Here is a 12,355-nt window from a genome sequence, read left to right on the forward strand (position 1 = left end):
GCTCACAGAAGTCATGCCAGTTGCCAAGGTGGCAAGAGTAACATTGTTGTCCCAAATAATTTTTTTTTTGTGGGGACCCAAAGAACAAATTAGCTAGTTTATGTCTATTTGTTTGAATCAAAGAACTCAAATTGTTGTTTGCAACCCATTTTTCTGTGCAGAATCTTGCATCTTCCAAGCACCACTGGCTTGTCTCAATTGGCCAAGGAATCTACTTCCCAACAGTTTTAGTTTACTAGATGGCAAGTATTATTTTTATGAAGAAAGGTCAACCAAGATACTCCTCATTTTGTCCAACCTATCCCCATCAAAAACCTTGTCAATTAACTACAATTCCACATGCACTGTTTTTCTCCAACACTTCTAATCCCAATTCATGTGATACGAACAGTAGTGTCATAGACAACTTATGCTACCATCTAAAAAGAAATTAACTGATGCAGGAACGAATTTGTATTCTTCGTGCGACCCGTGCTATTGTAATGGGGTGCCACAGATGTCCCAACATATAAGAACACCACAGCTAGGATTGGTCATACTGGGGAGAGTAATTCATATTGAATTATCATTTGGTAATTGTTTTAGTTAAAGAAAATTATCATGAAGAACTAAGTATAAACTAATATACAGTCACAGCCTCTAGGGGTAACATGTTGAAAAACTGACAAAAGCCCAACCGGGCGCTGAGATCCGAGTGGATCAAACAGGAAAACCACTCCAGAAACCATCAGCAGGTCAGGTGAGGACTGAAACATGGTGCCGAGCGCCAATCAGATCTGGAACTGGAGGCAGGAAACAAAAGAAAAATGGACGGCAGTTGGCTGCGTCCAGGCGATGCATTATCCATGTTCGATCGATCTGCTAATCGAGATGGCTTTTGCCATTGGACAGTCATCCGCTCGTGTGTATTTCACCCTGCAGAAAAGGGGGCAGCAGGGCGCAAGATGTGCGGAGAACAGGCACAGGATGAAAGGAGAGGAGGGGTAAAAACAGAGGATGGCTAAGAGGAAAGAATGGCTTACAACCACCAGATTGACGATGCACATGGTTGTCCAACAAGATTGGATAGAAGTGTGCCCCATGGATGAACTAGGACCAGCCATGCTCGGTCTAGTAGAGCTTTTTGGCAAATTGAGACCAGAATTTGTACCGTGGATATATTCCCTGTGAATCGTGGGACCATCGGACATTGTACAAGGATGCTTGGTGAGCTGCATGAGGAAAAGATGGGAGGAGAATCGCAAGCACATAAATGAATAATAAATCGATCTGGTAATGTGCAGGAAGCGAATGTAGCAAAAACAAGTACAGAAACAGACCATTTGGAGCCTTACACCTCCTCGGTTACCCACGTTTACTAATAGGAAAAAGGTACGAATTACCCCCACGAACTATGGCGGTCGTCCAAATTAACCCCCTGAACCATAAAACTGGACATTCTTCACCCCCCCACCCCAACTATGCAAACCGGACAAATTACCCCCCTCGACCCAATCCACGGTGGTTTTGGTCTACGTGGCGTATGCATGGCAGTCCAGTCAGCATTTTATTTATTAAAAAAATGTAGGACCCACCTGTCATACTCCTATTCCACTATTCCTCTCTCTCTTCTCTCTCTTACTCTTCTCCTCTCTCTCTCTCCTCTCACTGTCAACTACGCAAGCGGCGGACAGAGGAGGCGAGGCGAGGCAGCGACGGCGGAGGAGGCGGCGGCGACGGCTAGGCGAGCGGCAGCTAGGTGGCGAGCGGCGGCGGCTCGAGGCGTGCGACCGGCGGTGATGGGTGGACGCGGAGGCGGACTAGGCGGCTAGCGGCGGAGGCACCCTGGCGGAGCTCGCTCGGACGGCCGATGACAGAGGCGGAGGCGGAGGCGGAGCGTGCGTCCGGTGGCGGAAGAGAAGAGGGAGCGTCGGAGCGAGCGGCCGGGAGCCCGCCGCCCCAAGCTCCGTCCGCGCGGAGGAGGCGAGCGCGGTCGGCGTAGGCGGTTGGCGAGGTGAGGACGGCGGCGCGTAGGGGGCGAAGGACGGCGGCGGCCGGCGACGGAGGCAGAGGCTGACCGGGCGCGCGGTGGGCGGCGGGCTCCTCCTCCACGTCGTGGGCGCGCGGTGGGTGGCAGCGCGCAGGAACGCGTGGTGGGCCACCGCCGCCACCGCGGGCTCCTCCTCCTCGTCGGCGCGCGGTGGGCCACCGCCGCCACCACGGGCTCCTCCTCCTCGTCGGCGCGCGGTGGGCTCACCGCCGACCGAAGTCGCGCCCGCGGCCGCTCGCCCCGCCGCTCGTCTTCAACCGCCCGCCCCCGCCCCCGTAGGCCCGCCTCCGCACGCTGCGTGCGCCGCCGTGCGCCGTCGTGCGCGCCACCGCGAGGGATTGCGGCCGACCGCCACGACAAGCAACCGCCCCTGGCGCGGGGACGGATGGAGGCAGGTGCGGGCGGCGGCGCGGGACGCGGAGACGGAGGTTGAGGTGGCTGCTGACTCTCGGGTTCCGCTTCTACCCAACAGAGGAGGAGCTGATATGCTTCTACCTCCGCAACAAGCTCGACGGCCTCCGCGATGACATCGAGTGCGTCATCCCCGTCTTCGACATCTACTCCGTTGACCCGTTGCAGCTATCAGGTACCAGCACACACGTGTGCATTGCGTTCGTCGTACGTCGTCGCGCGAGCGCCGCGCCACCTGTATACACCTGCAGAGATTCACCACGAGATGCTGGGCAGCGGCGGCGAGGAGGGGGAGCCGTGGTTCTACTTCTGCCCGCGGCAGGAGCGGGAGGTGCGGGGCGGGCGACCGAGCTGGACCACGCTGTCGGGGTACTGGAAGGCGGTGGGCACACCGGGGGTCGTCTAATCCGCGTAGTCGTGGCGCACGCCGTCGGGAACCAAGACCGCGTGGAAGATGATGAGAGAGAGAGGGGGGAAGATGGGAAGATGAGGTCTTACAAGTGGCCCCCACCATTTTTAAAAATGAAAATGTTGATCGGATTTCCACCTCAGCGTCATGTGTATGCCACGTAGGATCAATACCACTTCAGATTGAGTGAGGGGGGTAATTTATCCAGTTTCAATAGTTTGAGGTCTAATATGTCTGGTTTTGTGGTTCGGGGGGTAATTCGGACCACCACGATAGTTCAGGGGGTAATTCGTATTTTTATAGATAAAAACAGCTTGTTAAAGAACAAGAATTAATTTATAGATAAACTTTTTATAGAAATGTTCTTAGTGACTTAAAAGTCAATATAAAAAACTATGCCAAAAATTTCTTAAAATTAACTTTAAAATTAAATATGAAAATTCAATTTTTGATTTTTGGCATTGACTAATTAGACCAACGGATCAAGCTCTTACTATGCATCACTGGAGCGCAATCACCGGTCAGTGATACGACTGTGATCCGCTCAGCCCTATAGCATGAATGCTATGCTGGAACTGAACTGAAAAAAAATAAAAATAAAAATAAACCACGGCATTAAATGCCTGTCACAACAGCCAATCGCAACAAACGAAACATGAAGGTTGCAATGACCAAAGTATTCAATGAACTCTACACAGATTAGGCATCCCGTATTCATGGCATTTTGTTACAGAAATCTCCTACTTATTAGAAGTAACAGCTCAATAATCTACGAATGAAGAATGAAAATTACACGCCATCTGGTAAAAAAAAATCACACGCCACAGTGAAAAATGATATATCTACTGTAAGAAAATGTCAAAAATAACCTGAAGAATTTCAAGACTTCGTCCTTAAAGCAACGACATGAATTTGCTAAAAATTAAGAAGTAAATTACCAATTTTAAAAGTTCACGATTATCATGTGGTAGAAAATTACAGATGGCGTGGATCACAAGAGCTAGGAACAAAAATTTACATTGCATCACTAATTTATTGGAGATTGATAAGCAGAACAGTCGTGACATATCTCCAAATACTATTTTGCTCATTGGCCTTCAATTGAAAAATTACAGAAACCACATGAGCAGTGAAACAGCTAAAAGAAAAGGGAAAATAATAGCTGAAAGAGGGAAACGAGCTTTCTCCAACAAATAATTGCCATCCCATGACAAAAATCTAGGAACCAAACAAAAAGATTACACTCTATGTACCCTATGAACCTCCTTTGAAAAAAAATAAAGGAGACTAACCAAAGCCCCAACAAATTTGTGACGATGCGTCTTGCAAATGTATAATACATCACAATCAACCAAAATGCATCATGAAATGCCTCTGGATGTTCTCGAAGGGGGCCTGCCAATCTCTGATGTCGAAGAGGAATGTGCTTCTTCGTATCTTTGAATTTCCTGCATGCAATTCACAAAAGTTACATAGCGGTTTTCCTATCAAAGAATAAGCATCTTAGTGGCAACCTTTGTTTGACTAAGTTATGAAGGTTTGCAGTGAGAAACTATGGTACACAATCAAAGAAGCCATTCAAGAGCAACTTTTCCTAGTTGCAGTTGGCAGATTTCTGAAAACAGTCAGGTTTCTGGGAAATAACATTTTAGTAGCAAATCAAAGGGACTAACAAATGTGTTACAAGATTAAATTATGATGCGATGATGATTCAGGTAGACCTACAGTTGATACGGGAGACATCAGATATTTAATATATCTGCAAAGAGAAGGATTTACAACTTAACACGAAGAAACTCTCACAACCAATTGTAGATGAAAGGATTAAAGACCACCCCCCCATCCCCCCCCCCCAAAAAAAAAAAAAAGAAGAAGAAGAAGAAGAAGTGTTCAACACCAAGAAAACACAGATCTTAGTTGCATAGGTAAGCTAAGGAACCATTTTCAGTACGCAACTAAAGACCTAGTTACACTTTAATGGGGGAAGCAACTACGTATAGGTATACAATATAATCAGATATATGTTAATGGCTTAATGCAAGAGAAACATTACCTGTGATAATACTATAGCTGAAGCAGATTTTTGGGATTGCAGTTGATTCTTTAGATGAACTCTGTGCTGCTGCTGCATGCTCTCAAACTGGTGGAGCCGGGATGGGAAATTGATTGCATTGTAGCTCTGAGTGTCTTGATTTCGATTACCATCTTCTGTCACTTGTAGAATCTGAGAGTATGGATTTGTTGAAGATGTGCGTTTCAAATTTTCACTGAAAGGCACAGTCTTCAGCCGAGTTCTCAAGATCTTGAAGGCTGCACTTTGCTGCATAAACACATAAAGCTTAGTCATTCAATTCTAGAACTACTTAGAAAAATGACTATTGAAAACTTCCCGTAGTCTGTAAATAACATGAGGGACACATAAGGTTTACAAAAGCTCAACCTTTCCTACAGAATCTGGTGAAAATGTCATGTTTGGCTTGAAGAAAGAGACGATGAATTGATAATCAATACCTCAGAACTTGAAACCTCAAGTTTACTTATGTGGGGAAATGAGGAAATGGATTGTCTCACCAAAATCATCAATGGACATGTGAACCAACGCATACTAGCGTAGTTGGGCTCCTCACTTCGAACAGCATATGCAGGTCGAAAAGCATGATGCTAGAATAACAGAGGGGAAAAGGGAAAGGTAATGGTTATGTTAGCAACAGAGCGCCATGCATGCTGCAGAGAACAGAGGTGGTGCTGGTGATTGGCGAACAAAAGAACGGCAGCGAAGAATGGACATAGCCAGGTGGGCCAAGCAAGCTCAGTCTCTCACCATGCTTTGTACAATGGTTTTTGCCCTCTGGAAGAGAAGAGGTGATCAGGTGGGGTAGCCCAGCTCAGCCTATCACTATAAATAGCTGGCCACCTCTCTCTGTCCCCATGCCGTTTGTTTCTCACCACATCATCGGCCACCTCGACATCTCCCTATCAGCTTTATCCTGTTGGCCAACCAGACCGTGACCATGCCACATCAATAGGAGGTGGAGATGGCCTCAGCAAGCTTCCCAGAGAAGCTATTTGCAACTGCAGGGAGGAGCAGCAAAAGTAGCAACAACAGAATGAAATAGGTTGAGGAAGGAGAAGCGGCAGAGAGTTATCGACAACAGCGAATGTCAAGCAGACGGCTTCAGCATCAGCTTTTATTGATCAGCAACTGCCATCCTAGTCAAAACTGAAAGGACTAAGTAGCTGCCAAGTCGCTTCTCACGGAACTAGGCTAAAGCTTACAACTTAATAATAGGTCATTAGACACCTATGTTAACATCAGATTGCCACATCAACCAGATACTTTGCTTACTTTAAGTAAGCTAAAACAGTTCTAACTAGTCCATGTTAGGCATAACTTAAGCATATTCCTGCATCCAACCTAACAATCTAACACACGAGAATTTCCTTCTCTATGTGTATCAAGTGTTCCGCTTCTCAGTTTGGAAACAGAATATGCATGAAACTATCAAAGCAAGACCGTAGGGTCACAAAAAATGAGATATCAAACATACCTGAGGCAGTAGCATCAGGAGACCATAAAGTGTTTTGAGAAGCCAGGTATGTTTTCCAGGCTCAAGAAGCTGCAAATTTTATTAAACAAATCATTGGAGTACCATATCATAGAATAGTATCATCAGAACATTCAATTCTCCATACTGCTATACGCCTATACCACAAGTAAGATAACAAGAACAGTGCCCATGTCACCAAAGATTCATAAACTACTACTGACACAGTGACAGTGTGACACATCACATAAACTGAATTAACACATACATATGGGCTTTACAGCATTTGTACTGAATGTGGAAGCATTAGGAGATATCAAAAAGTTTAAATAAAATGCAAACCAAAAAACAACTACTCCCTCCGTCCCAAAATATAACAACTTTTAGCCCTCAGGATTTGTCCCAAAATATAACAACTTCTCCAACACTCTTTCCAACCAATCACAACCCTCCACCATTCACTTTTCCCACCTACCTCCACTACTCATCCAATCACAACCCTCCACCACTCACTTCTACCTACTTTCTTAATAACCGTGTCCAACTCTAAAACTTCTTATATTCTGGGACGGAGGGAGTAGTTTCATATCAACCGAATGAAACAAAGATGAGGTATTATTGGAAAATGGAGCTCTACCTGCAAACGTAAGTAAGCAAATACAGGAGTCTCTAAAAGACGGATTAATTTGTCTAGTTGCACAAGAAACTTCACATTTATATCTTCCTCTCCCAAAGACTGGATAACAGAAATTGCATGATTGTATGCCTACACATGTTGGAAAAGAACATCCAAAGATCAGTGCCCAAGTAAGAAACACAAACTGCAAAAGTTAGAAGTTGGTCATTACCTGCGCAAGTAGACACAAGCTTATTGTAGCCATCGGAGAGTGACACCAAGAAGCGTATAAAGATTGAAATAAGTCCTTGCCACAAGAATCAACCAATGTTTTCTTAAGAAGAGAACGCAGCTCAGCAAGTTCGGTTGATGTGAGCAAAATTAAATTCAAGGCCTACAAGAAATTTAACAGTTACGGAATGTCTACAGTTAAATTAGGCAGTAGTATAGTGTTGCAACAGTGGGGGATACCTGAACCATGGTGGATGCAAATTCAAGGTCACCTTCGGTCTCAAGAATAGTAGAGAACTCTCGATAAACTTTTTCAGCACCCAAAAGAATACAAAGTCGACGAACTATCAATGCGCCACGTCTGTATAAGTATGTCATAAACCATTGTTTGGTAAGCAATTTATGTAATAGTGAACTGTGTAACCCTAAAAGTAGGACTAATAACAAAGAAACATATACTATGTAATCAACTTTTGAGTGGGGAAATGTGCATACTTCTCCAGTAGAACATGATTGTTGTGAAAAGTGTGGATTAAGTAGGATACAAGATGATGAAAGTGATGAGACTCTTCAGCTATGCGCGCATGAACTTCCAACACTAATAGAACAACCTGCACATGAAAAAATGTGATGACAATAGCCAAGCTCTCTGATACGGTACAACAAATTTATTGAATTAGCAAAATATTAATGGTCAATAACCCTATAAAGCCATCAGCTCATCAGTCATTTATTGAACTATGATGCAAAGGGTTAGCATGATTTTTCCTTTTTGGTGGCAGTGGTGGTTGGGGGGATGTGAAGGTTATTTATAGCTATCATATAATTGTGTCAAGCCCAGGTGACAATGGAGAAGTAGACTTTATTAAGATTTATGAAACAAAGGATATTACAAATCCAATGGCAAGAACAGCAGGTGTTTTTCTTTTTGGAAGGGAAACAACAGCAAATCTATCCTTGCCAACAGCAAGCGAAAATGGATTCAATCATTGCCAACGCCAACACTGAAAAGCATCCCATTATGGTTTCTATACTGCAAGCGCAATCATGTCTGTGTAATTGTATATGTTTTGGAAAGCCAAACACTCAGATGGCTGATATAGGGCCATGAGAGTTACTTATAAAAAACATTTGAAGGGATGAAGTAACCCCTTGGTATATTATCCATGGAAGAAAGAATAGGCCCACGATGCACTAAATTTGCACCAAGTCAAAAAATAAATTAGCACACACTGTTCTCACTAAGTTAAACCTTCATTGATTTTATTTCAAGACTTGGTCACAGATCATTTGTAAAACAAATAAAGCAATTAATCAGCTGCTCACAGAAAGTTGTAATGAAAAGGTGCAGTTTCAAAGGCTTTGTAAGAGAGCTCACCGCATCTGAAGGATCAGAGAGTGCATTTAGGAGTGGATCGAAGATGTCATTCAAGTATGCCAAGAACTGTTACACAAGAAAAAAATATTAACATAAACCATCCAATAATGAATTTGAACTGTGTGTACCACATGTCCATGTTAGAGGGGGATTCCTTTGGGACTTTCAGGAGAGAGTTTAAATTGAGCTAAATCCTAAGGGTCTGAAGAAAAACCTCCCACAGTCCATAAAAAATTAAATGTGAACAAATTATGCAGGTACAGCTTGTTAAAATATATGTTGTGTAGCCCCAAAAAGCATCATAGTTGAGCACCTCAGCACGATATCGAACTAAGAGAGTGGAAAACCAATGCAATGACTCAATCCGGGTAGCCTCGTGTTCACTATTCAATTCCCTGAAATTGAAATAGAAAAAGGCTCGGTGTTATTTCACAAATGCCATGTTACAAGTGACTGCACATATTTTTAACTCTTGATCCATGAATATAGATACATCGGCATGAAACCAAATTTCCTATGCAAGTGGTTTAGTAGAGAACCTCTTTGCAATTGAGAGAATGGCTCCAATATCAAATCCTTCAGTTGGATCAGCTTTTATAGCACGAAGTTCCTCATTAGTTTCACGCGCAACCTAGCCAACAAAAAGTAAATAAAGATTAAAGAAATGACTTCCGACAGACAAGCAGGCTACATCTTCAAGAATTGTCTGTGTCCAAAGAAGAGAGGGAATTACCACTCTGATCTTCTCCTCTTGATCAGAAATACAGGGCAAGATGGCTCCCAAAATATCTGCATAGTAAGGAACAAGTTGTTCCCCACCAAGCTTGACAAACTCGTTAATCTGCAGAATGTGACAAAATATTACTCAGGTGTATCAAAGTAGACTAAATATTTTAGATTTCGATATCAAAATTAACAAAAGAAAACATAGAAGACAAAAGAAATACCCATGTGATAGACGTCAACCGAGTGAATTCATCAGAAGAACCAGCTCTCCGAACAAGTATTTCAGCCATACGACCATAATCTACATTCTTTTCATTTAAGGTTGCAAATCAGCATTGGAAGCATACCCAAAAAATGAAAAATGTAATTTTGTGGTATAAATGAAGACAAAGTTATTAAAGGGATATTCATAGGGCAAGATACATATGTTGCATTGCATCTCACTGTTCAGTGACTGATACAGATAGACAAGCAATTTCAATGAGGATGGACTTACTGGTGAATTTTTAATTTCCTGCAAAAACTCAGAAAGTGCTGCATCTGCTTGCTGCCTAATCTCATGGCTGGAATCACTCAGCATATTAAATAAACCTGCAGGGGTGACAAATAAAAGGTTACTGAACTGTCAACATAATAAGTAATATACTTGAAAAGTAAGAGAGGCATTACCATCAAGAAAATCAGGAAGGAAACCAAGCATGTCAATATCAGGCACACTGTCTAACACTGTTATCCACCCCACCAAAAATTGTCTCACATAAGGATTCAACACATTCATGCGCTCCCTCAAGAGTGGTATAAATTCTTCTATGCTAAATAGCAAAATTAAGATACAGGAACTATCAGAAATCGATACTAGATTAAGTTGTGCATGATATTGAGATTGAAAAAGGACATCACATATGTAGCATACCTGAACTGGTCACTCTCAGTTACTATATCCTGGTTTATAAATTACAAACAATGTTTATCAGGGCTAATCAAGGATGCAATACATACAGGATGTATCAGTTGCCCAAACGATCGTACCTTGACAAGCCTGTCAAGAAGATGAGCAGCACTCTGCACGTTAGCATCAGAGTCTGCAGAAAGCTTGCATAATGCATCAAAAATTTTGTTGAAGTAGATGATGAAATCCCCTCTTACCACCTACAATAAAGAAAAGATTAATGCAGCAAAGCAAACGCATAATTCATGTACCATTACTTGACAAAATGTTTACCTTTGCTATGTTGTATAGTGCTTCACACGCATAGTAGCGAACTCTACTGTCTTGGTCCAGGAAGGAGGTAAGCACAGGAGGCACAATTTGCTGGAAGAATAGAGCAAAAAAGTTTAATGCAACCAAAATGACACTTGATAGAACACACCATTAATGAAGACCTGAAACACAGTCCATCATAGCCCTAACTTAACAGGATAGATGTCTCAAGTAAATACTATAACATACAAAAGTAAACAATTTAGACTTAGATTAATCCATGGACAAGATTATATGGTGTGTTGAAAACTGGTAGGTTTTACCATCAGGAAAGAAAACTACAGCTATTTTTTGTCCAGTTAGCAGTACAACCAAACACTGCTTAAAATTTAATACTAAAACCCAAGCACTGAGTTCAGCATACACAGAATAGCAATTTGATTAAATTAGAGAAATCAACGGGGATATAAGACCAGTAAAGAGCTAACAGACCTCCAAATGCTGAGCAGCCTCACTGGTGAGTCCAACCGTGACTGCTGCAAGACCAATCAATCCGCCCTGCTAACAAAAAAGCGCCACAGAACTTCAACAAATCTGATCCCCAATAACAGGGAATATGAAGATGACGGCGATGTAAGCAAACCTTCCGATGGTTCGCTTGGGGCGACATGGTGAAATCGTTGGTGAGCAGAGCGATCACTGCTGATATCTTGTCATGTTCTCCCGACGTCGCCAGCTGCTTCACGATCCCCTCAATCTATACACAAACAGCCCACCACGAACAAAAACAATTCCAGCTCAAATCCATCGCCGATTGTTCCAAAACCAGGCCCCCTATTTCCCTCACCTCGAGCGCGGCGTTCTTCCGCTTCTCGTAGAGCTTGTCGGAGAGGTTGCGCAGCACGGCGCCCGGGATGATGGAGAGCGCGTCGGCGGCCATCTCCGAACAAACCGCCAAGGAGATCCCCCCTCCCCTGCCGCCGCTACACCCTCCCGATCGCCCGCGATCGCCGCATCGACCGCCCGCCCCCCGCACCCGCACCCCCACCCCCCACCGTCGACGCAACCCTAGCCCCCCGAACAGGCGAAGGCGACGACGAGAGACCACGAGGGGGTGCGCCCCGCCAAACCCTAGAGACCTAAGCCCACCTCCGCTCGCTCGCGGGGCACCCTGGCGAAGCCTATCTCAATGGATTGGAGGTTGGAGACGACGGTGGTGTGATCTGGAGGAGGAGGGGGAGGAGGAGGTGGGGATCCGGGCGCGGCTGCTCTCTTCCCCTTCCCACACGGGGTAACGTTTACCGTTGCGGCGGCCATTAACGGCGCGTGTTTACCCGTGGGTGCGGGTCCAGGGGCGGTGAGGCTGGCGGGTGGGGACGCGCCCCGTGGACGGAGAGTGCGGTGCAGGAGGCTCGGTCTAGGCAGGTTTGGCGCGGTGGACTGAGCGTCGTGCTACAGCTAATGGATTGAGCCACGAGGGGCACGGGTGCGTGAGCTCGGTCCAGGAGGACCGCGCTGGTGGGATGGGTGAGAAAGGACACGGGAAAGGTGGTGCGTGGACTGGGTGCATATGAGGCGGGGTGGTCCCTGTCGTCGTGTCCAGGTTTCTCTTTCCACGGAAAAGGAGCCACTGCCCGGCTGCTCGTGTTATCTTCCGGCCTTTTTGTTCCTAGTTTGTTCGTCATAGGCTGGTAGTCCTCGTTGTTAGGAGTGTGACTGTGTGAGTGACTGTCCTGAGTTCTGACTGTTCGAGGGTCCTTCGATGAAGGGTGATATATGCTGAGTAATTTTAAGTGGTGATACTGATAT

General features: G+C 44.7%; 1 protein-coding gene and 1 pseudogene across 4 annotated transcripts; one reads left to right on the forward strand and one right to left on the reverse strand.

Annotated features, from left to right (window-relative positions):
• The first annotated feature begins 870 nt into the window (after positions 1 to 870).
• On the forward strand, positions 871 to 3,170 carry LOC127765005 (NAC domain-containing protein 90-like; annotated as a pseudogene).
• A 590-nt stretch (positions 3,171 to 3,760) lies between these two features.
• Positions 3,761 to 11,829, reverse strand: LOC127767230 (protein VAC14 homolog). 4 transcript variants are annotated; one of them, XM_052292497.1, is made up of 20 exons: positions 11,394 to 11,826; positions 11,190 to 11,303; positions 11,039 to 11,104; positions 10,568 to 10,657; positions 10,375 to 10,494; positions 10,259 to 10,287; positions 10,015 to 10,157; positions 9,842 to 9,936; positions 9,567 to 9,653; positions 9,353 to 9,460; positions 9,159 to 9,250; positions 8,933 to 9,014; positions 8,620 to 8,685; positions 7,737 to 7,852; positions 7,482 to 7,602; positions 7,243 to 7,404; positions 7,032 to 7,160; positions 6,398 to 6,466; positions 4,903 to 5,169; positions 3,761 to 4,297 (listed from the first exon to the last, which is right to left on the reverse strand). In XM_052292497.1, exons 1-20 carry the CDS (start codon positions 11,484 to 11,486, stop codon positions 4,211 to 4,213), a joined length of 2,136 nt encoding a protein of 711 aa, XP_052148457.1. In that variant the 5' UTR covers positions 11,487 to 11,826; the 3' UTR covers positions 3,761 to 4,210. The 4 variants fall into 4 exon arrangements, 3 of the variants coding, with proteins under 3 accessions (XP_052148457.1, XP_052148456.1, XP_052148458.1); XM_052292496.1 differs by having other exon boundaries at positions 11,039 to 11,107; XR_008016343.1 differs by lacking the exons at positions 3,761 to 4,297; positions 4,903 to 5,169 and adding exons at positions 5,206 to 5,510; positions 5,671 to 5,921 and having other exon boundaries at positions 11,039 to 11,107; positions 11,394 to 11,829.
• Positions 11,830 to 12,355: the final 526 nt, after the last annotated feature.

Source organism: Oryza glaberrima, chromosome 3 (genome assembly GCF_000147395.1).
Source record: "Oryza glaberrima chromosome 3, OglaRS2, whole genome shotgun sequence".
NCBI lineage: Eukaryota > Viridiplantae > Streptophyta > Magnoliopsida > Poales > Poaceae > Oryza > Oryza glaberrima.

Bases quoted from the DNA above. Each gene is read 5' to 3' on its own strand.
- LOC127767230 (XM_052292496.1), bottom strand. From the start codon at position 11,486: ATGGCCGCCGACGCGCTCTCCATCATCCCGGGCGCCGTGCTGCGCAAC. The intron at 7,603-7,736 runs GTATGCACATTT...ATACTTATACAG, and splicing joins AATCATGTTCTACTGGAGAA to ACGTGGCGCATTGATAGTTC. The intron at 4,298-4,902 runs GTAATGTTTCTC...AATTGCATGCAG, and splicing joins CAGCTATAGTATTATCACAG to GAAATTCAAAGATACGAAGA.